This window comes from Oryctolagus cuniculus, chromosome 11 (genome assembly GCF_964237555.1).
Source record: "Oryctolagus cuniculus chromosome 11, mOryCun1.1, whole genome shotgun sequence".
Classification (NCBI taxonomy): domain Eukaryota; kingdom Metazoa; phylum Chordata; class Mammalia; order Lagomorpha; family Leporidae; genus Oryctolagus; species Oryctolagus cuniculus.
Window position 1 is genome coordinate 27,781,857 of NC_091442.1, and position 23,359 is coordinate 27,805,215.

Here is a 23,359-nt window from a genome sequence, read left to right on the forward strand (position 1 = left end):
GAAGTGAGTTGGTGGCAGCACTGAAGCCAGCCTCCCAGGCTTTTTGACACCAGATCAACCAGCCTGTGAACTTGGTAATGGGTTGGTACCTGTGCCTTAGTGTAACTCTGAGGTTTGCTCTGAGCCCCTTGTTTTCTGTTGCTAAAGGACCCTGTCTTGAAGGCCTTGAAAGCAGACTTCTCTGCCACTTAGGAGACAGCAGGAAGCTGGACTCGTGTGTCCAACTCCGAGATCCTGTTCCCTCTTACACTCATACCCATCCACCTGACGGAAGCGAGCGACCACGAAGGGACGCATCCAGGACGAGCTCTTGAGGCTCATGAAACCAAGTTGCTAGAAGTTTGGCAGAGCCGGGAGCCTTGTCAGCCTCCAGCTTGGCAGAAGATACTAGTTGCACTTAACCAGTTGTTTGAGATTTGCTCCACCCAAGATGCCTTGAGGTGGCTTGAGATGAGAGGGAACCGCGGCCTTTGGGAAGGCCCATCCGAGTGACCACTCTGAGCCTGGCTACTCTCTACAAGATGCTCTGTGCAGGGTGTCGTCTGACACGCGCCCGAATGAACACAGGGCAAGGTCACCAGTGGTGGCACCCCAGAGCCGAGGAGGGGTTCCCTGGGAGCTTAGTAGAGGCATGGGGAAGGGGAAGCAGGACGACTGGGGCTCAGGGCGGAGCCTTCCCTGCCTGGACCCCCAGAAGGCAGCTCTTGAGTTGCTGGGACCTCTGAGTTGAGGGCTCCCCAGGCAAGAGGCAGAGAGCCAGATGGCGATCTTGAGCTGCCCCGACTTGGGTACAAGTGGCCTTTGGGGACCCTGAAAATCAGTGGGCTGTGGTGGAATGCTGAACTTGGACCTGGCTGGTGTCAGTCTTAGTCTCACCCTGTGAAGAGCTAACGCTTGCCCATGGCCAGGTGCTGTGTAAAGGCGTTCTGCTGTTTACTCATTCATCCTCACAACCAACTTCAGAAGTCGCGATTACCTTTATCTCACAGGTGAGGCAGCTGAGACACCAGGTTAGCAAGTAGCAAAGCCCACACCTTCTTGCGTGAGTCTGCCTTGGGGCACCCTGGGGTTAGGTGGCATAAGTTCTGGGTTCTTCTGTTTTTCCTGGGTGTAAATGGGCATAGTCATATTTTACTTGGGCTCGTGTCTGCTGTTTACTTTGAATTCCATGTCAATCGGTGCTTGTGGCTGTGTTGATTTCTGCAGGTGTCTTCCGTGTGTCTCAACTCCCAGGGGCTCTGCCAGCCCTCAGGTCTCCTTGTGAATGTCTTGCGTCAGCTGTGCAGGCTTCTAGCTTCTGACCCACTGCCATCCTTCCCTGTGCTCTGGGGAGTTGAGGTAGTACCCTCAGGAGGTGGACGCAGCCCTTCGTACTTGAGAGCTTTGGTCAGTTGGGGCTGATGGGGTAAGGCACTTTATAGTGAAAACTCTCAGGGTGAGCTCAGCTTTCCTCTTCCCCTTGAATTTGGCCTTTGGTGCAGTCCTTAGGGCTGGAACCCTCCAGATTCTGGTGTCTGACCTAACTGTCTTCGCTTTTACATATTCTGCATGCCCACTGCTACTCTCGTTGTTCTTCCTCTTTAATCCTGTGTAGCTGTTGACCCTTACCTTAATTCACCTCACTCCTTTCCTGAACACCTACCTTGTGCATGTGTGCAGTGCCATGCACAGGTCTGTCGCCTCTGGAGAGAGACCTGAGCCCGGACTCCTGTGATACTGGTGGAGTCTGTGTTTCACAAGACCCCGTGATGTCCCCAGTATCACCATCCGGCCTTTCATAGTGTTCTCATATTCAGTCTCTCATTCGATCCTTTCCACTGAGAGAAGTTGATGTTCCTGTAACCTGCAGGATCCTTCAAGGTCAAGTAACTGTCCAGTGCAACACTCATGAAGGCTCCACTTTACTCCATGTTCATGACCTCACTGGATGGCTGCCGCTGGTGTCCAGAAACAATAACATAATTAACATCTCGTAGTTGTCTGCTTCTGCTTTGATGTGTAGGCACCATACATTTTTTGACTTTGGATGTCATAGTTAAGCCTGTAACAGCCCAGTGATGTAGGTGTTTCTGTGCAGTTTATGGTGAATGAGCCCGATTCTGGGGGATCTAAAGTTTGCCTGGAGTCGTTCAGCCATGCGAACGGCTGTAGGAGGCTGCAGTGTTGACCCGAAGCCTGGCTGGCTCCACCACCCTGGTCCTCTCTACTGGAACTGCAGGCCCATTCTTGGCCTGTGTATTACACCACATCTTGTCCTGGCAGTTCCTGTTAGCAGATCTGTTCGACTAATCTTAGGAAGTGCCACACACCCTGTGGTGCTGACATGTACCCAGCGTCTGAATAGTGACATGAGGCAGCCCAGATCCTCCGCGGAGACCAGGGCTTGGCCCGCACTCATCTTTGTCGGGAAGGGTCATCAGTGTGGGTCCTTGGCTTCTGCCGCTGAGGTCTGATCCGTCAGCTGAGCCGGTCAAGTGTGTTCATGAACAACTAACTGATGAGAACCAGACAGTACTGACTTACTCGGGCTTCATTTTTCTCAGTTTTCTCTAATTCTTAAACATCATTTTGTAATATTATAATTTGCCTCTTTTTCTTTTTAAGTAAATCTTTGTTGAAGTTTAACATGATCCTTTAAAGCATGCAGCCAGGTGGCAATGTTATAATTAACTGTGACCCATGCTGGAGCAGTTAAGTTGGTTTCATTTCTTCACTTTTATTGTGCTGTGTGCAATATCAGTTCTGGAGGATTCGGGTATTCGGTTTTGGTGGTGGTGGTGGTGGTGGTAGGGGTTTTGTTTTTCTGGCTTTGAGCACTTGTAGAATGAATTCCTAGAGCAAGACTTTCATGCCCAATGGGCTGAGCATTTTTAAAACTTGTGATGCATGCTTTTGAATTACTATCACCCCAGCACGTTTACATCAAAACCAGAATCAGTCCTGCACTGAAAACCAAATCTGATGCTGTGTGGCTGGGCCTTCCGCAGTGGGGACTCACTGAGCTGACAGTAAGACCCCTACGGGGTACGTAAGTGGCTGCTTATAGGAGAGGGTGTGGCTGTGGGAGTTAGAACCTCCCCGTGTGACGTTCTGCTGCTGGCTTCAAGGGCAGCGGCAGCGAGGTGAGGACGCAGGCTGTGTAGATTCGGTGCCTGACTAGCTGCAAGCCCTGCTCTTGGAGCCTCACCTGTAAAAGGGAGTGTGGTGGTTGTCTGAATACGCAGGTGTTTGGAGTAAGAGGGGAGAGTACTCAGAATTCTTCCTTTCCATCCGCGTGACAAGTTACCAAGTTGATTGGCCCTAAGCTGCTGAGACCTTTCTGCGTCTCCTTCCCGTCTTCTCACTTCTCCAGGTGTCAGAGTTCCCCGAGGAATCTCTTGGCCCCCGTCTGTCTTCCCTCTCCAGCCCCTCCTGCCTCCCAGGGAAGCTTGTCTTGTCGCATCCGTTGTCTAAGGCATGCTCTCGCACGTGTTAACATCCCTGAAATCAGAAGTTGACTTTGTCAGCAGTGGGCTGTGTTGTCACCAGACTGGAGGGCTTGACCTAAATGGTCAAATCGATGACTTCCTAGGTTGGGTAAGCAACACGTCCTTCTAGAGCAGGCCAGGAACTTGGAGTTGTTTCTGAGTCTGAGTCTGCCCTGGAGCGTTCCAAGCCCTCGCCTGCATCTCTCCTGATGTCCCAGAGCGCTTGGGTCCTGGGCTATACAGGTGCACAGCCCCATCCTGGGCTACAGGTGCACAGCGCCGTAGCTGTGTGTCCCTTTCTCCCAGGGAGGCAGCTGAAGGGCTTCCTGCAGTTGTTCTCCCCCTGACTTTGTCTTTCCTTCTGCCTGGCTCTCCCAGCCTGTGGTCATCCTTCTTCTGATGACCGGAAGCCTTGTGAGGGGCGCTGGCTGTAGCTTCCCTCCCCCATGTCTGGGGTGTGACCGTCAGTGTGTGCAGGAGACGTTTAAATGGAGTTGATTAGAACCTGGAAGTTTAACTGGTGGAACAGGCTTCAAATGCCATGCCTTTCCGAAGCTCATACTGACTTGCCCTCGTGCTGAGCCTGCTGGCCTCAGGTGTCTTTGTGAAGCAGGCCACCTTTTCTTCATAGAGATTTCAGCACTGATTTCTGTAATGGGATGCAAGACACCTTACTCTGCTCTCAGAGAGTTGTTTGTATTTATTTATGTATTTTAAGATTTGTTTTTATATTTACCTGAAAGCCAGAGTGACAGAGAGGGAGAGACAGAGCCATCTAAGGTTCACTTCCAGATAACTACAACAGCCAGGTCTGAAGCCAGGAGTCAGGAACTCTGTCCTGGTCTCCCACATGGGTGGCAGGGACCCAAGCACCTGGGCCACCGTCACCTGCCTCAGTAGCAGGAAACTGGAGTCTGAGCAGCAGGGACTCGAACCAGCTCTCCAATATTGGATGCCAGAACTGCTAGCGGCAGCTTAACCCACTACACCACAATGCCAGCCCGATTTGTTTCTAGCATTTTCTCTGTGGCATGGGATGTGTTTTGAAATACAGAAGTTATTTTGTGATCAACTGACTGTCAGACTTGAGGGAAAGGTGCTAAAATTCCTCAAGGTGGACCTGCCTATCTTAAAGTACACTTCCTCTTTCATGAATCTATTTGAGAGGCAGAGAGAGACAGTGTGGTCTCCCATCTACTTGTTCACTCTGCAGATATCAGTAATGGGAGGGGTTGGGCCAGGACTGAAGCCAGGAACTGAGAATGCAATTTAGGTCTCCCATGTGGGTGACAGGAACCCAGTCGGGCCATCGTCTGCTGCCTGCCAGGGTGTGTGTTAGCAGGAAGCTGGAATCTCAAGCCAGAGCCGGGTGTGGAACTCAGGCACACAGATGTGGGACATGGGACTCTTGACCATTGGTCCCAACACAGGCCCCTAAAATTAGTTTGTTTGTTTATTTTCTTTCTTTTCCCTCCCTCCTTTTTCTTTCTCTCTTTCTTTTTTCTTTCTTCTCTTTCTCTTTCCCCTCCACTCCCCTCCCCTCTCTTCTCCTCTCCTTTTTTTACTTGAAAGACTGAGTTACAAACAGAGAGAGGGAGAGACAGAGAAGCCTTCTACACAGTGGTTCACTCCCAGATGGCCTCAATGGCCAGAGCTGGGCCATTCCAAAGCCAGGAGTCAGGAGCTTCTTCTACACAGATGCAGGGGCCCAAGCGCTTGGTCCATCTTCTGCTTTCTCAGGCCACCAGGATTCAGAGAGCTGGATTGAAAGAGGAGCAGCTGGGACAGATGCTGGTGCTGCAGGCGTAGGCTTAGCCTGCTACAGCACAGTGCCAGCCCCTAAAGTTTGTGTCCTTACCCTCTGTGGACTGGGGTTGTCGAGGAAGGACGTGGCTGTGGTGGCTCGCTTTCTACCCTGCTGCCGTGGCAGTACTCTGGGAGAGGTTACTCACCGTCCTCAGCCTCGGTTTCCCCAGCTGTGAAACAGTGGCCAGTGAGACAAAGCAGCTCATGTTGTGAACTGTTGAAATCGTGCCTGGAACCCAGGGGCTCTCAAAGGTTCCTCTCTGACATCCTTACTGCCTTTGAACCTGCTCTCTGCTTCCTCCCTCTCAGCGAGGAAGCTCCTTCGTCAGTTTACGCAGTGATGTAGTTATTTACTTATTTTAGGGAGCTGAATTTTTAACTCCAACACAACTGTCAGGTGATACCAGACTAGAGAACTGGGAACTTAAGCAAATCTGAAGTGTTTGTGTCGACTCAAAACACTGCATTTCATGTGGTCATTTCCAATACTTTACATGTGTTAGCTGTGCATCCTGAAACAGGAAATAAATGCAAAGAGGGTGAGGACTCCCGGAGCTCACTGTGAGAGGGCCTGAGCCGCCACTCCATCGATTACCTGTGACCGCCTGCCCTGACGGGTGGTCCACAGTGATGGCCGGGGCTGCAGGGGTCAGTGTCCTTTGGGGACCAGGTTTAGTAGTCCCAGACAGCTTGACCATTTTCACTTCCCCAGTGCGTAGTCACCTTGGCAAGTGGCTGACGGCAGGTCCCTCCGCGGTAGCTGGGAGGTGCAGTATGAAATCTAACGCCTACCTCCAAACACTGGCCGTGTTCTCACGTTCAGGGGAAGAGTGAAGACGTGGGCTGCTAATCAGGGTATCTGGTATGATTTTGTAAAAACTAAAAAAGACCTCTCTGTGTCTCTACCTCTCTGTAACTCTGTCTTTCAAATAAATAAATCTTTAAAAAAATAAAGTAGAAGAGCAGGGCCTTGGCGGTTCTTAAGAGGAGAACGTGGGACGACAGCATGTGTAAGGTGAGTGGCATTGGAGCTGGCCTGAAGGTGTACATCCTGTTGCCTCTGCAGAAGTTGGGGGAGGGGAGAGGCCTTTTACTTGGAAGGATCGCCCCAAGTAAGAGTGGCCTAGGGGCCTTCCACTGTGGCATAGCGGGTAAAGCTGCCGCCCACAGTGCCGGCATCCCATATAGGCACTGGTTTGAGTCCCAGCTGTTCCGCTTCTGATCCAGCTCTCTGCTATGGCCTGGGAAAAGCAGTAGAAGATGGCCAAAGTCCTTGGGCCTCTGTACCTATGTGGGGGACCTGGAGGAAGCTCCTGGCTCCTGGCTTTGGATTGGCCCAGCTCTGGTCGTTGTGGCCATCTGGAGAGTGAACCAGTGGATGGAAGAGCTCTCTCTCCTTTCTGCCTCTGCCTCTGCCTCTCTGTAACTCTGCCTTTCAAGTAAATAAATCAATCTTTTTAAAAAAAAAAAAAAAAAGAAAAGAAAAAAGGAGCGGCCCGGCCCAGCTGGAAAGTATCAGCTTGGACAACCTGACAGGGACAACTTAGATGGAATTCCCATTGTCATCTTGATCTTCTGGGCAGCAGCACCAGGATTGTGGAGATTGGTGACTCCCAAGGACTCTGTCAAGGTCAAGTGGGAAGGTTGATTTTGGTGATCCCCAAAGTCCCAGTGTCTTACACTGTGCACCGTCCCTTGCTCTCAGCGGTCGTGTCGGGGAGGTGTCAGTCTTGTTTGATCCGTGAGAGGATGGAGGTCAGAGAGGTTCAGGGACTGCCGAGGTTCTGACTGCCTTTCCACCCTTCCTCATTTTCCCCGTTTTCCTTGCACTAAGAATCCACCCTGCAGCGGGCAGAGTCGGGGTTGAAACCCAGACTCCGTGCAGAGTCATTTGTCTCCGGGACAAGCAGCAGCACCGGCCGGTGTTCCCTCCTGCCATGCTCACTGATGGAGTCTGATGGTGCTGCCTCCTATCCAGAGTTTCCCTCTCAGCACGCGGCCCCGCCTTTTCACTTTTCAAAAAAAATTTATTTTTTTTAGGCAGAGAGATACACAGATATCTTCCATCTGCCGGTTCAATCCCCCAGCACCGAAGCTGGAAGCCAGAACCTCAATCTGGGTCTCCCACGTGGGTGGCAGGAACCCGAGTGATTGAGCCGTCACATGGTGTCTGAAGTGAAGCAGCGACTTGAACCCAGCCCCTCCAACAGGGGATGCAGGCGTCCCAGGTGGCGTCTTAATCACCCGGCCTTTAGCATCTCCTGAGCTTAGCTGACTTACTCAGAGCAGGCGTCTCCTTCCAGGGGCCCGTCTCCCCCACCCACTCACTAATGCAGGGCACTTGTGAGTGTGTGTATGTGCACGCCTTTTTGTCTTCCCTTGGATTCTCATAATCTAGCCCTATGCTTCAGTCTGTTTTGCAGACTTGTTTTCTTTCTACTTCAGTTACCATGGTTACCAACTTTGTATATAAAATAATGTCGTTCCCCACCCTTTATTCCCCCACCCGAAGTTTCAGTGTTTTCTGACCAGGCCCTTCAGCAGGAATTTGATGGCTTTTAAACTCCTTTCTGGCTTTGCCACCAGGAGACGTTTCTTGCTTCCCCCTTAACAGATCTTTGCTCTTCAACTGACGCTGATCTGTGTTTCAAATCGCTGCTTCATTTTCTGGTGTTTTTAGATCCAGCACCTCGACCCACTCAGCCAATGACCTAGAAAGAGGATTATGAGAGAGGAAGCAACTGATTTTTTAAAAAAAGAAACCCATCTGCCCTAAACTGGTTCTACCTGTATTACTCTGATTGAGAGTAATAGAAACAAGAAAATTATATAATGACAAGGGAAGTGAGGCCTGTCAGATTGTGGTCACAAACCTAAAGCTTTTGTCTTGCATGTCAGGTCATCTCTGGTCTCAGCCTGGAGCTCCGGGGCTACTGGGTTAGTCGTGTACCTGGTTCTCTTTGTAATAAAGTCGAATAAAAGTCTAGTGGGAGGAACCTTCTGGCAGAGTCTTCCTGAGAAGGTGTAGCCCTTGTTTTTGCTATAATGGGTACAGCATGCGGGGGCCTGGAGGACTCAGGTCCTGGCTGAGGTCCAGATGCCCAGTGACCATGCAGGGCAGGTCCCTTCCCTTGCAGTCCAGCTTCCTCATCTGCCTCAGTTGAGATTTACGTAGAGGAATTAGTCACCAGCTTTCCTGGAGTTTCAAGACCACACAACTTAATTCAGATGCCACTGTTCCCAGCGGACTTCCTTTCCATTCCTTTGTCCCCGTGTTCTGTTGTCCAGTTCGTCTCTTGGTCTAGAATTCCCTTCTTGCCTCCTGCTACACTGCTGCCTGTCCTGCAGCCGATGACGTCCTCAGACCTGGGGACTCCTGCCCACCCTTCACTGTTCCTAGAAGTTGACCTTGATGCAGGTATGGCCCGCTGTTGTAGGTCCTTGTCACTCAGCTTCCTGTAGATGGGGCTCTTTATGTGCCCAGCCCGTGCTAGGCGTCTGGTGGGCTAGCAGAGTCCACTGATGGATTGGAGGGTGATTCAGAAGTAAGCAGAGTGGTAGTGCTAGTCCAGATGTGTTCATGAGAATCCTTCTACAGGTCAACAGAGAGGAGAGGGAAGGTCATCTGCCTGGCACGGAGTAACAGTGACAGAAGCCGTGGACATCTAATGGCTGTCTCTCTTGCCTTACCTGTGTCATGGCCAGTACCCTGGGAGGGATGGGCGGGAGCTGCTTGCTTGAAGACCACACAAGGAAAACATAGCTTCTTAGTCCACCAAACAGCAGAGAACTGAGTTCCTACCTCAACTTGATTCCAAACTCCAGTGCTTGATCGGAGCCTCATGCCTGTGTATTGACCTTGTCTGCTGTGGGTAGAAACAGGCCTGTGTGTGAAAGGCACAGGTGTGGTACCTGCTATGCAGGTGTTCTTGGAGCACCTCTTGTTCATCACCTCTGTCACTCTGAACTTTAAAACGCTGCGTTCTTTTATTCTAATAGTGCTGTGCCCGTGTGTCCGTCTCACTCGCGCTCCTTCCTGTCTTTGATCCAGGAGAAAGGATCCTGGGCTACGCGGAGGAGCCGTGCTATCTCTGGTTTGTCATGGAGTTCTGTGAAGGTGGAGACCTGAATCAGTATGTCCTGTCTCGGAGGCCGGATCCCGCCACCAACAAAAGCTTCATGCTACAGCTCACCAGTGCCATTGCCTTCCTGCACAAAAACCACATCGTGCACAGGGACCTAAAGCCGGACAACATTCTCATCACCGAGCGGTCGGGCACCCCCATCCTCAAGGTGGCAGACTTTGGACTGAGCAAGGTCTGTGCCGGGCTGGCACCCCGTGGCAGAGAGGGCAATCCAGACAACAAAAATGTGAATGTGAACAAGTACTGGCTGTCCTCTGCCTGCGGCTCGGACTTCTACATGGCTCCCGAAGTCTGGGAGGGGCACTACACGGCCAAGGCGGACATCTTTGCCCTGGGCATTATCATCTGGGCAATGATAGAGAGAATCACTTTTATTGACTCTGAGACCAAGAAGGAGCTCCTGGGGACCTACATCAAACAGGGCACTGAGATCGTCCCTGTTGGCGAGGCGCTGCTAGAAAACCCAAAGATGGAGTTGCACATCCCCCAGAAACGTAGGACTTCCATGTCTGAGGGGATCAAGCAGCTCTTGAAAGACATGTTAGCTGCTAACCCACAGGACCGGCCTGATGCCTTTGAACTTGAAACCAGAATGGACCAGGTCACATGTGCTGCTTAAAATTCAGGGCTGAGCATCTTGGGTGTTTTAAACTAGGTGAGTACTCTCCTTGTTCGGTGCTTGAACACGAACGCTTGCTGGACCGAGCTTTTACGCTGGAGTTGGGCGGGGCGGGGAGGGGGGTGCAAGAGATCCGAGTGCTTGTTCTCCACCATCTCCCCAAGTCTTGACCAGGAGAGAGTGGGGTTATTTGAATATAAGCCGTAAAGTCTAGAGAAGTCTGAGAGCAGGTTGCGTTGGAGCTGTCCCTTAAGGTTCTTAAGAAGCTCTTGTTCCCACCATCAAGTAATCATTGCTCGCTGTAGAAAATGCTATTTTCAGTGGGTAAATACCGTCCCTGATCCTGTCCCTGTCATCAGATCCAGTTCCGCAGAGTTTAAGCCTTGTAGTTATATGGAACGTTGCTCCCTGTACTTTGCACTCTTTGGAGCCTTCTCCCATCACACTTGAGCGTGGATTTCAGTTTCCTGAGTGTGACATCCCATTTTGGGTACCCTACTTGAACCATTCTAGTTCAGGTAGCAGGCTGTTTCTCCATTGTACATACTACAGTGGATACTCATGTGGAAGCCTCTGCTTACTAGATGTGTGGCGGACTTTTCATTTGTCTAGGCTTGTGGGTTACGTGATCAACCCAATCAGAAACATTCCCCATCCCCATGAGTTCTGCAGCTGAGCTGGGGAGAGACATCAGTTACAGTTGTTTTAAAGTGAAGTGTTGTGTGAACTTGGCCTTAACATTCCTTAAAAGGGTGGGGAGAAGGGCTGGTAGTGTCCAGAGGCAAGAACCGGGATTAGGGCAGAGGTGTGTTAGGTAGAAGGACCCACCTCTGTGTGGGGCCAGGAGCCGGCAGGAGCCTGGCGCACTGGACAGACGAAAGCGTGTACCAAGAGCAGCAGCAGTCATTCTGCGGACCAGAGCAGGGTCCTAGTATGGGCAAGGGAAGTAAGATGGCTCCCGGCACGGGGCAGGTGTTTCCACATGGTTCACCTTCACAGCCCTGCAAGGCTCAAGCCCTGCTGAGTTAAGGACAGGTTTGTCTTACTCTGAGCTGCCTTTTCCTTAACATCAACTTGCCAAACTGGAAATGAGACTCCCAGATAGTGGGAGACAGTGCTGACCCCAGTGACCACAAAGGGAGAGGCCTCGGGCATCTCAGCACAGGGCCTTGCGTCACCTGGGTCACTGCGAGGCTCTCCTTTCTCTTCCTCAGCCTCGTTAATTGGTGCAGTTGGCTCACACCAAGTTGAGCCTGGTTATGTCTGTGGTGCTCTCAGAGTGCGTATTTCTGGAGTGAGTCACTAGCTTGAATTCTCCATTCCACAGACATTTATTGAGTACCTTCCAGGTGTCAGGCCAATTTGTCCAGCTACCCACTGAGTGAGAGAACAACATTCCCCACAGCTAGGTTTGGAGTAGCGGTATGTTACAAGCCACAAGACTAGGCTAGACGGCATTTTAATTACGTTTCGTGCTGTCACGTCCCATTTCCATCTCCTTTTCTGCTTTTGAAAGAATCTAGAATTCAGGTTTACTCTGGTGCAGCAAGAAGGTTGTCATGGGAAGAGGCACCTGGGTTTGGGTTAGGATTATGGAGTTGTCACAACATGTTGAGATCAGGGCTTCTGTTTGGGCACAGCACTTGGGATTTGTGCTGCTTTGCAGGGTGAAGTTCTTTCTCAAGAGGGATGATTCCTTCATCTAGGACAACAGGTGGCCTTAAACAGGAGAAAAGATTAGGAACTAGGAATGTAGCTACAGGTAAGCGTCTCAACTGAATTGTGTGGCTCTGATAGATTACGAGTTTAAGTACCAGTGGTGCCAATTTGACTATAGCCTGTCCTTCCCAGTTCTGGGTGGGCATTTAGAGTTGTGATCCTGGGCCCGAGTCTGTGTGCCCAGAGCCAAACCTTGTGGTGCCAAAAGCTTCAAGTCGGTGGTGTGGGTGACCTGTATCTGGCCAGGTAGAATGAGAGGCTTGATCCATCTATTCATTTAGTGCATTTTTTCCCACACTTTTGCCAGGTACCATTGTAGGCACAGGTGGTATTTCAGTGAACAAGACTGACAGCATTCTTTGCATTTGTAGGGCTTCCATTCAATTGGGAAGTCAGGCAGATAGTAGGCATAGGCAATTTATTAGGAAGTGCTAAGTGCTGGGCGGTGAGGGTTGTGCTTTTAAATGGAAGGGTTCAGGGTGGGATCTTGGAAGAAAAATAAGGAGTTGAGGTAGTGAGTCTTGGATTTCTTAGGGAAGAGTGTCCCAAACAGATCACAGCCAGGGTAAAGGCAAGAGAGGTGGAGCAGACAAGAAAAGAGGGTAGGGAGGTAACCAGGAGTCAAGTCCGGCTTTTATTTTGGGGAGAGGTGAAAATCCACTGGTGCTTACAGTCGTGGCATAATCTGGTCTCCGTCTCCTGCGCTAAAAAGAACGTAAGGCAGCAGGTGAGGGCTGAGATGGGAAATGACCTTGACAATCCAGGTGAGAGATGTTGGCGGCTCCAAGCAGTGCAGAGGTGAGGTGGTGAAGGGATTTGGTAAACTTGGAACTCAGATCCAACAGGGTTTCCTGCTGGATTGAGCGTGAATTATGGGAAAAGGGGAATTAACAGCGACTCCAAGGGTTTGGCCTGATGAGAAGGATACAGTTGTCACCAAATAATGCTGGGAAGATACTGGGAGAGTAGGCTGGGTTGTAGGAAGATAGGCTTTTTCATCTGCAAGTTTGTCACACCTATATAGAATCTAAACGCGGATGTAAAGTAGACAGGTGAATGAGAGTGGGGTTCAAGGGAAGGGGCCAGCCTTCAGATAGAAACTAGGGACTGCCAAGGAGCTGTAGAGTGCAGACCAGAGAGCAGAGAACTGAGCTCCTGGGCCGTCCGGCCTTGGAGCTGTGGAGAAAGGAAAGAGCTAGCAAGAGAGGCAAGGACTTGAGGAGGAGGTGATTGGTCGTGGCATATGCCACCTGGAGCTTGAGTGAGCTAAGACCTGCGCGGAGGACTTAGCAGTAGGCAGCCATTTGTGGTCCTGTGTGGTTTTGGCAATTAACTGGGGAACCCCTAAGTACAGTGGCCTTTTTTTTTTTTAAAGATTTATTTATTTGCAAGTCAGAGTTAGAGAAAGAGAGAGAGGTCTTCCATCCGCTGGTTCACTCCCCAGTTGGCCCACTGGCCAGAGCTATGCTGATCCAGAGCCAGGAGCTTCTTCCCGGTCTCCCACGTGGGTGCAGGGGCTCAAGGGCTTGGACCATCTTCTGCTGCTTTCCCAGGCCATAGCAGAGAGCTGGATTGGAAGTGGAGGAGCCGGGTCTCGAACCGGCACCCATATGGGATGCCGGTGGGTCAGGCCAGGGCATTAACCCACTGCAGCACAGTGCTGGCCCCTAGAGTGGCCTTGAGAGAGGGGTGGGAAGAGGAATCTCAGAGAACGCACAGACCGGTGATTCACAGAAGTTTTGATCTGCAAGTCGCTCCTCGCTCTTGAAATTGAGGACTCCAGGGGTTTGGGTTTGGGGTTATAGCTGTGGACGTTTGTAGTATTAAGTTCATACTGAGGATCTTTTAAATGTTCCCTTCAAATGAATGAATAAATAACAGTGAAACAATTGAGTGTTAAATATATTGTATGGAAAATTACTATTTTGCAAACCAAGTCCAGCTGGTAGAGCGGCATCATTTTGTGGTTGCAGATCTGTAGTGTGGCCGTCATCGGCTGGACTGTCGTTTCCTTCTGCTTTATAGAGTGGTGCCGTGCCACTCAGCGTGGAGCTGCTGGAAGACGCGGGCGAGCACTCAGGAGCGAATGAAAGAGGGCAGACCATGTCCTGCTGTCATTGTGGAAAGGCTGGGCCCGGGCCGGCCTCGGAGAGCCAGCGTGCAGTGAGGCGCTGTGCTGCGGACAGGAGCTGAACGCGGGTGGTGGCTGCAGCCCTGGCGAGAAGGGTGTCTTCAGGGCGCCAGAGAAACGCCTGGAGCCGGAGCATCCTGGCTGCTGGCCAGCTTGTCACGCCTCTGCTGCAGCTGCCTGTAGTAAACACACTTGACCTCGGGCGACCTCTGTAATCTAGGAGTGTAGACTTCAGCTAGCATTTAATTCAGGGCTACATGGTGTCTGCTTTTCTGCAAAAAGTAAGAGAAACGCACTTTGAGTTGGGAACTTGGAATTCTCCTGAAAGGAGTGTTGCCTGATGACAGGGCAGGGATCCAGTTGCATTTTCTGTGGTTGATGGGCTGGGCTTTGTGGCCTCAGGCAAGTCGTCTCACCTCTCTGGGCCTTGTTTGGTTTTTTTTTTTTTTTTTTTTAAATTTAATTAATTAATTTATTTATTTTTGACAGGCAGAGTGGACAGTGAGAGAGAGACAAAGGTCTTCCTTTACCGTTGGTTCACCCTCCAATGGCCGCTGCGGCCGGCGCACTGTGGCCGGTGCACCGCGCTGATCCGAAGCCAGGAGCCAGGTGCTTCTCCTGGTCTCTCATGTGGGTGCAGGGCCCAAGGACTTGGGCCATCCTCCTCTGCACTCCCGGGCCGCAGCAGAGAGCTGGCCTGGAAGAGGGGCTACCGGGACAGAATCCTGCGCCCTGACCGGGACTAGAACCCGGTGTGCTGGCACCGCAAGGCGGAGGATTAGCCTGTTGAGCCGTGGCACTGGCCTGGGCCTTGCTTTTATTACCTACAAAATGGAACTGGCCAGCTTTATTTTATGGAGGTTGTTGGGAATCACAGGGAGTTGTGGCAGTGCCCTGATTAGGATGTGCGGGTTGAAGGCTGCCCAGTGGACTTCTAGGCCCCACCTGGCCTGGGGTGGACCTGTTGTCTTACGTGTCCCTTGGAAAGCAGCCATCCTCAGAGGCCTTGCTTCTGAGCATTACCAAAGACTTCTTGCAAAAACAAAGCTGTATTCAGAACCACCCTGTCCAATTGCTTGTTCCAGAAAAGTGTATCTAATTTTAAAGCTTATTCAAGGATGGATCCTGTCTCTCTGTATTTGTCACTTTTGGAAGACATTTAATCATTTCCCATAGTTCTTGCTGGCCAGCCACAAGCCTCAGCTCAAGCCAGAAGCCAGCCAAACTGGTGTTCTGGGTGCCACCGCCCGCCTGCTCCCGAGGAGGGCGTTGTGGGATGACGGAGCTGCATTTGTGGCCAAGTCTGCCGTCCAGTACACAAACCTCCGTTTCTAGGGCCCTTTAGAAGCCAGGTCCTTGAGGGACGTCGATCCGGAGTGGGCAGCTGGGGCCTGCTGAAGCAAAGCAGATGTCGGTGTGACCTGAGAGTCAGGGCAAATGTTCCTTGCTGTGTTTGAGATCTTGGTGGCTGCCCAGCATCTCAAAAAGACAAGTGGCTCCCTTTGTCCCTGGCCTGGGATACAAGGACGTGGCCCGTGGCTGACTATGCTGGGTGGCCTTGTGGCCCCTCCCCTTGAGCTTCAGATTTTACCTCTGTCCTGGTGCTGCCCGGGCCCCTCGTGCATCCCTAGTGATATTTATTGTAGGGATCCAGAAGCTCTTCCTGCTGACCTGATAGGAATTCCTCCAAAATTGTGTCACGCTCTCAGTGTCAGGTTAATCCACAGTGATACAAAACCCAGAAGATGGACAAGAGATGCCTAATTAATGTGCTTTGTTATAAATAGCAAAGTCTTCCAAACAGAGGCCCTGGGGGATAAATTAAAAAGTGAATTTTAGGTGAGAAATGAGGAACTCAGGACCCCAGGTAGGTCTCCAGGTCCCTGCTCTGTTAAGCAGGACTTCCTGGCCCTGCTGCCCAAGCCAGTCATGAGCTAGTCCCTGCCTCGCAGGACTGCCTTCCCCCTGGGGGTGGCAGCGTGAGACCACCGGTGAGATAGCCTCTCAGCCTGCCAGGTGCCCTGCTGAGGGTTTAGCTGTGAAGAAGGGTGCCCATGGCGGTGGTGACCAGAGGTGATGAGGAGGAGGGTTAAAAGGCTTTGTGACCATTGTTTAGTTTATTTCTTTTCAAGTCAATTCCTGAAGGCCACAGAGGTAGCAAGGGGCAAAGCCTAGATCCTTGAACCCGGGTCTGAGTCAGTGGCTTTGACCAGCATGCTGTATCACCTCGTTGAAGCGTCTGTGAATTCCAGGTGTTTGCATAAATCCTCAGACAGCTGAGCATCGAAGTAGACTGACTGCCCTGTCCACCCGGCCCTGAGTCTTCAGAGATGAGACTTCCATAGGCTTCCGTGGGATCGGTACAGGTTGAGACTCTGTGGGCAGCCCATAGGCGAGCATAAGCAGAGAAGGCCCCGGGGGCCGGGTGAGGGGCCAGAACCAGCGATGTGACTCTACTCAGAAGCTGCTCCCAGCTTGGTCTTTGGTAGAGGCTGGGCTTGCTGGAAGGAGGGAAGTGCCAGCCTGCACTCCGCGGTGGATTGGTAGTTCCTTAGGAGTTGGGGGTTCTAGTTACAGAAGAGGGCTCACTGGGGAGGGAAGCGGGTCTCTGATCTTTGATCCAGGTGGATCCAGAACCTCTGAGCCTCTTGGGTCCCTGTCTGTGCAGTGAGGGTCACAGCCTTGCCTTCCATGTCACTAGCACATGGCAGAGCTGTGCCGGCGTGGAGGAGGGAGGGATTAGGAGTAAGGATTCAGGGTGCCTGGTTCTTTTCCCTGCCAGAGAGTTGAAGCTCATACATCAACTGTGAAGCCCCAGGTGGCTCTGGGTACCCGTGTACAAGGAGATACGTCCCTAGGGGCCCCGTCTCGTTCCTGGTGTTTTCCAAGTCGTTTTCCTCCCCAGGTGGGGAAGGCTGGTATTTTTGTCAGGCCCAGGCAGCTCCCCAGTGGCCTGCTGTTGCCATCTCCTGATTGCTCCTGCTGCATCCACAGAGGTGCTGAGCTGTCCGTTATGTAATGGGGCTGGCGGCCCCCAGGGATTATCTGTCCCTCACAGCTCTGCAGGACGCAAAGGCGTCCAGGAGGGGACAGGCTGGCCCCGGGGCTGTTGACGTCAAGGCCCAGTTGTGCTCTCTGGCATTCCTGGCTCCACCTGGCCTGGACAGTGTCCCTTTGGGCACATCCGAGTGGCTCTTGTGGCCATCCAGCTGTGAGCAAAGCTGCCTGGTGGTTTAGGGAGCCCTCTGACTACCTTTTCCTCCAGGCCCAGGGACAGAGACGATTATAGCTACTGGTTGTCAAAGCTAGCTTCGAGGGGCCGACAGACTTGAGGCAGGCGGGAGGCCAGCCCCTTTATATCCTGCCCTGAGTTGAGCACTCGGCATGGACCGTTCCCACATGTTGTCTGCAGCCTGTTCTGTCGGTTGCCCTCGTTGTGCGGGTGAGAAGCTGCAGGTCACTCTCCCAAAGTTTGAGGAGTTAGGGCTTGAAGGAAACGTGCATCTGACCAGCAGTCCCGCAGTTCCAGTTCTCAAGCTTCTGCTGGGCTTTCACTTTGAGGCAGACGGCAGGTTTGTCCTTGAACCTGGTGTCAGTGATGCCGAGGTGTCCCTCACAGCCACAGGGCTACCAGCTGCCCCTCCAGCTGGGCCAGCCTGCCTGCAGATTCCTCAAACATGGTGGGGGGCTTGGGGAGGGAGGCACCTGAGTAACCAAGCGGCAGGTGTCGGGCACAGGAGCAGACGGAGGTCAGAATGGCCTAAAGGTGAAAGACCCCAGCATCCCCACCCTGACACCTGCGAGAGCACAGACCCAGGGGAGTGTGACAGCAGCCTGGTGCCAGCTGTGAGGACAGGACACTGGGACTGTGGCAGAGAAGCCTGCTCTGACTGAAACCAGCCTATGGGGTTAAGGTTGGTGAAACCCAAAAGCAAAAAGGCGGGGCTGCTGTGTTCCTCTGGCAGACCTGCCAGCTCACTGGTGGAATCCCACCGAAGCTAGGGACTCCATCATCCAGGTCTCGCTGACTTGAAGGGCCTGCCTGCCACCGCATGGTGAAAGATCAGTCAGATGTGGTAGGCAGGAGCCCTGCTGGCAGGTGGCAGGCATGCCCAGGAGTGGCCTGCGTCATTTAGACTTCAGTGTTGTTCCTTGGAACTTTACAGTTTAGTAGCAGGGCTAGATTCAGATGGTGGGTTGTGGCAGGGCATGGCTCCGTGGGGCCTAGGCCAGCTGCAAACCCCTGGAGGAGTGGCATTTGTGGCTGGCCCCTGCAGGTAAGAGAGGTGGGGGTCCCTTTGGGGTGCATGCCAGAGGCTTTGATCCAGTCCTCATGGCTGCAGGGGTGGAATACACTATGGACCCAGGGCCCGGGAGAGCGGCCAAGGCTGTATCTCAGGAAACCAGGGCAGAGCTGGGAGCCCCCAGCCCCCCAGCTCTGTTGCCACTAGCACGTCCTGCCTGGCTGTAGAGCATCAGAGGGCATGGAGACTTCCTCCAGCTCTTCTGGAATTCAGAGGCACGGCAGGCCTTAAAACTGCCAGCCACGTTTAAAACAAATCAATACCATAAAGCACCGCCATGAATTTCCCAACTTTAAAGGAATTTACTTTCAGAAAGAGGTGCCGGGGGAAAGCTATAACTCAGCCTGCCTCATACACAGGTCAGAAGGAATTCAGTGTTTTGTTTCCTTGTTAAAGAAAGTGATGTCTGGGGACCTGGGAGGAATGGATTAGAGCCACCCAGACAGACCAGAGGGCACAGTGAAGAAGGCGAAAATGTGCTCTTCTCCCAGGCTGCAGGAATGATCTTGACAGGAGGCCTGGGCAAGTCGCCTTCGGAACGGTGACTGTTTTCCCCTGAATTCCGAGGCTTGGCAGTGATGGGAAGCACGTTGGCATTCATCCGTCCTGTTGGGTTTTAGTGTTCGTTATCTGTTCTGATGGGAAAATGGCCAAGATGATGTGAGCGGGTTGACTGTGCATTTTCTGCCCCTTGGACATGCCTCAGACATGCCTGCCTGAGAGCTGAGTCTGGGGCGCATCGGGTGTGGAGTGGGCGTGGAGAGCTGTTGGCCTGGGCAGGGTGCAGGGCAGCACCCGCACGGCCCTGCTCCCCAGGCCAGACACAAAGAGAACTGGAAGTCTCCAGGAAAGATCCTTTGTTGTTAGTAACCGACTTGAGAACTTGGATTTGGTGACTGCTTGGAAGGAACGCTGGGTTTGCGTGGGGCAGCAGAAACAAGTGACTGTGCACGCCCCGGACAAACAACAGGGTGACTCTCACCGTTAGGCCATATGTCATCTCTGACTGATCCAGGCAGGGTCCTCCTCCCTCCCCTTTCCTGAGCGTCTTGGGCCCAGGCTGTGGCCACACAGAGTACAGGAAGCCTTTGAGAGCCCGAGACTCCATCCCTGTTTCTGAGGTCCTATAACGGTGAGACAGCTGTCACCGGCACTCGTTTCCCACCTGTCTGCAGAATTAGATGGAGGTGGCTGCCATAGGAGGCCCAGCTGTGAGCCCTCTGCAGCCTAATTACATGGCCCTGGGCAGCAGTAACCGTGGTTAGAAGATCACTTCCATGTTCAGTAGCAGGAATGGAGAATGTCATGGGTTTTCTGCTCTAGTAGGTGGAGACTGTAGCCTGTGATCTTGGGGAATCCCTTCAAAGCATCGCCACACTCTGCCCTGCTCCTCCTCACTAGGTGCCGCCCCAGCACACGTGCACACAGTGTTGTGAGAAACCTGAGCCGGGCATGCTTCGCAGGCCAGCAGCGGCACCTGCGACCTGATAGAAAGGTGGGTTTCTGGCTCCTCCTCAAACCTGGAGCTCGAAACTGGGGAGGAATGATCCATCGGGCCCCCAGGTGATGCTAATTTAGGGCACACATGCCTGAGAACCACCCTAGCAGAGAGGTCAGGGCCAGTCAGCCCCCTTGTAAACACATGACCATGGCCTTCACCATTTACCCCAGCACCCTTGGAAAGCTTGGATATAGGCCAAAGGGTCAGGAGGCCTGGACAGTTCTGCTGCTGGCTTCTGGCTTTCTCTGATTGGTTCTGTAATAGCCTGGAGCTGTGACTTTGGCCTTGGTCCTCATCCAGGGTACTTGCAGAACCACCTGTGTCCCCCATCCCCTTAGTTCCTAAGCCTGCCCGTGGTGGATGTGGCTCTAGGCCTTGGGCTGCCGAGTCTTGCTCAGACTCTCAGGGTGATAAGAGGCCCTTGGCCACCTGTGCCTGGGGGAGGGGGTGGAGGAAGAGACGATTCGATTTCCCTGTGGGCTTCCCTGCCCATGGGAGTGGACTTGCACCCCACATAACCATCTCAGGGGAGTACTGTCAAGGCAGTAGTTGGAGCCCTGGGAAGTCGCTGGTAGATAGGATATCAGCTTAGAGAAAGGGGAAACTGAGGCACTGGGGCATAGGTCACAGGGAAACTGTGATGCTCAAAGGACTTGGATCTCTCAGTAGAGAGATCTTTGAATTTGGACTGAAACTTTTTTGTTCACACCACAGGCCTGCATTAAGCACCTGCTGTGTCCCAGGTTTGGCGGTTCACAGAGGACTGTCCCTAGCCTCAGTCCATTTCAGGCCCAGGCGTCTTTCCAGCCTTGGCATCCTCTTTTGAAAATGAGGCTGCGAGGATTGCCCCCAAGGTTTAGCTGGGACGTGACTATGAAGCTGGCGTCAGGTGCCAGCTGTGTAGTGGCAGCCCCTGCTGCCCTTTCATACCAGTTCCTCGGCCAGCCTGGCAGCAGAGCTAGTTAGCCCTGCAGCTCCTGTGCGAGCTCGTGCAGCGCCCCCTTCCTGCCACCCCCCACATAGTTGGCCTCAGTTGGAGAGGCCTGGGGGAAGTAATACCACAGACACAGTTCACTTGTGTGTGGATGAAGCAGAGAGAAAATGGGCGACTGCCCAAGGCAGTCAGAAAAAAGTCTCTGAGGAGGTGACATTGCAGCAGATCTGAAGGAAGATATCCCTGCTGAGCGGAGAGGGAAGGAGCTGGTCAGAGCGAGGTGGGCAAGGTGCAGAGGCCAGGAGGAGATGGAGCCTGGCCAGGCCAAGCTTTGTGTAGGTCAGTTAGTCATCCACGTACCTGTGGAGAAGATGATTTTGCCTGCTGTGTGGCCAGTGGGGCTGGAGAGAGGCAAGGTGGAAATAGGGGACCCAGTAAGGAAGCGGTGGCTGTCCAGAGGTGAGATGGCCCCGGTGGCCTCTCAGATGGACTGGAATGGGGGTGGGGTGAGGAAAGCCTGGCCCCAGATGGCTGCGTGGGCTGTGGTTGGAGAAACGGGGTAGAGGAGCAGAGCCAAGTGAGAGCCAGTGGCTGGAGGTGGCTTGGGGTGGTGGCGGGATACACGGTGTCTCACCCTCTCCTCCTTGTGGGATTTGTAGGGAGTTGTGCGCCATCATCTGGGTCTTCCTGGAGGGCAGTGCAAGTTGGGTGCAAGACAGAAGGCACCTGCACAGGCAGGGCCAGGTCTTTCAGTTTGCTTCCCCTTGTAATCAGCCTCTCTTGGAGTGCCTGCCGGGCCTGGCTTTTCATTCGCATCTGTACTCAGCTATAATATGTCTCAAGGGCATAGCATTTTGTTGTTTCTGTATTGTTTTGCTTTTTGGAACTGAAAACCTGTGCAGGGTCCTGTCACGTGAGCAGCCTGGTGGTTCTGCAGAGCCGCCTTCTAGCTCAGCACATCTCTCTCCGTCCCCCGACCCCTCCCCCCTATTAGTTACGTAACAGCAGGACCATGATTGCTGGCTAAAGAACTGGTTTTGAGAGCCACTTTAATTTGTAAATTAGGAAATGCTTTCTATTTTGAGTTAAGGAAATGAGTACGAGGGAGGGAGGTGGAGGGAGAAGGTCTCTGGTCTCGATGCTCTTCAGCATTTTTTTTTTTAAATAAGATTTATTTGTTTATTTGAAAGGCAGAGTTACAGAGAGAGAAGAAGAGACAGAGAGGTCTTCTGTCTGTTGGTTCACTCCTCAGTTGGCCGCAATGACCAGGGGTGGGCCAGGCCAAAGCCAGGAGCTTCTTCCAAACCTCCCATGTGGGTGCAGGGGCCCAAGTGCTTGAGCCATCTCCTGCTGATTTTTCCAGGCCATTGGCAGGAAGCTGGATCAGAAGTGGAGCAGCCAGGACTCGAACCTGCGTCAATAAAAGATGCTGAAGTTGCAGGTGGCAGCTTTACCCACTACTCCACAGCACCAGTCCCATAGCCTTCAGCATTCTAAGTGCAAGGCCCAGGAGCTGGGGACTGCAGCCTATAGACTTGGCCTGCAGCTAGTGGCAAAAGGGCTTCAGAATTCCTTCGCGCTGGGTTTGAATGATAGTTGGGCATAGGGTAGAGGCGGAGCCCCTCTACCTGTTCACCAAATCTCCTTCTACGGAACGCGGGAGACCTCAGGGTTGTTTTTGCTCTCATTTGGCCAGTGCTTACTTAGTCTCTGAGCTTGCTGCTTGTTACGCGTTCATTATATTTCTTTCTGGATAGGAAAAGCATAGGCTAACCTGCAGTCTTATCATTGCAAGGCATAAGAGAATAAGTAAGGGGCTATGTTTGTGCGTTCTCTCTGTCTCTCCCCGCCCTCCTCAATTTGCTGAGCACGTGCTGTTTGCCAGATTCTGTTTATCTGGTTGCATCCTCCTCTGCTGAGTATGGCTGTCACTCCTGTGAGAGGAAGTGATTGGGCCCTGGCCACGTGGCTGATGAGTGCCAGCTCAAGGCCTGGAGATCCAGAGCCCATATTCTTCTCCATTGAGCTACCGAGGAGAGATCACCCGGCCGGCTGTCCCGGGGCCCCTCGGCAGAGAGGGTGGTGAGGATGGCAGCATTGTGGACGTGTGCCTTCACATGGGACTAGAGGAAAGGAGAACAGGCCAGGGTGTTCTCAGCAGGGGCCACGGCGTGAGCAAAGCCAGAATGTGGGGGATTTGTGGAAAGAGAGTGTCACTGAGTTGGTTCGCACAAAGGTGGAGCCTTGTACGTCAGCCCAAGAGGATGAGATGGGCCTGGGTGGGCAGGTGGTGGTGTGCGAGGCTGTAGTTAGGAAGGGGAGTCAGTCAGTCTCAGTGAAGGGAGAACTGTCAGCCCCCCGGGGAGGGAGCCAAGATGCCACAGCTGGCAGTATGTGTCTACAAAGTGTGCCATTGCCCAGGCACTGCCCTGAGCGCACGAGGGAAGGGCGGCGGCCACTGGAGTGGGGAGCTGGAACCCCATGCTCCCATACGGGTGACGTGACGGGGCTTGTCGTCAGGCCAGGGAGACTGAGCTCAGCCTCTGACAAGCAGGGAGACTGGGCAGGTCATCTGCCCTCTCTGAACCCCATCTCCTTGTCTGGGAGGTGCTAGCTCAGTGGGCACCCTCATGCTCTCATCACCTCAGTCTCCTGGGCTGCCATGTGTTTTCACTTTTGCTCCTCACCCTTGCCTTGTGGTTCCCTCCTTTCCCCCTAGAGGTCTCCGGGCCC

At 52.8% G+C, this 23,359-nt stretch overlaps 1 protein-coding gene across 4 annotated transcripts in view; it reads left to right on the forward strand.

The window, feature by feature from the left end:
- STK35 (serine/threonine kinase 35) overlaps window positions 1-23,359 on the forward strand; it is an 80,607-nt gene that overhangs the window by 5,131 nt on the left and 52,117 nt on the right. For all 4 annotated transcript variants that reach the window (XR_007919345.2, XM_008256210.4, XM_051845184.2 and 1 more), the window contains exon 3: window positions 9,325-10,073. Coding sequence is in view for 3 of the 4 variants with exons in the window: in XM_008256210.4 (XP_008254432.2) it covers window positions 9,325-10,037 (713 nt within the window). In the remaining variant the exon portion in view is untranslated. The remainder of the gene's footprint in view (window positions 1-9,324; window positions 10,074-23,359) is intronic.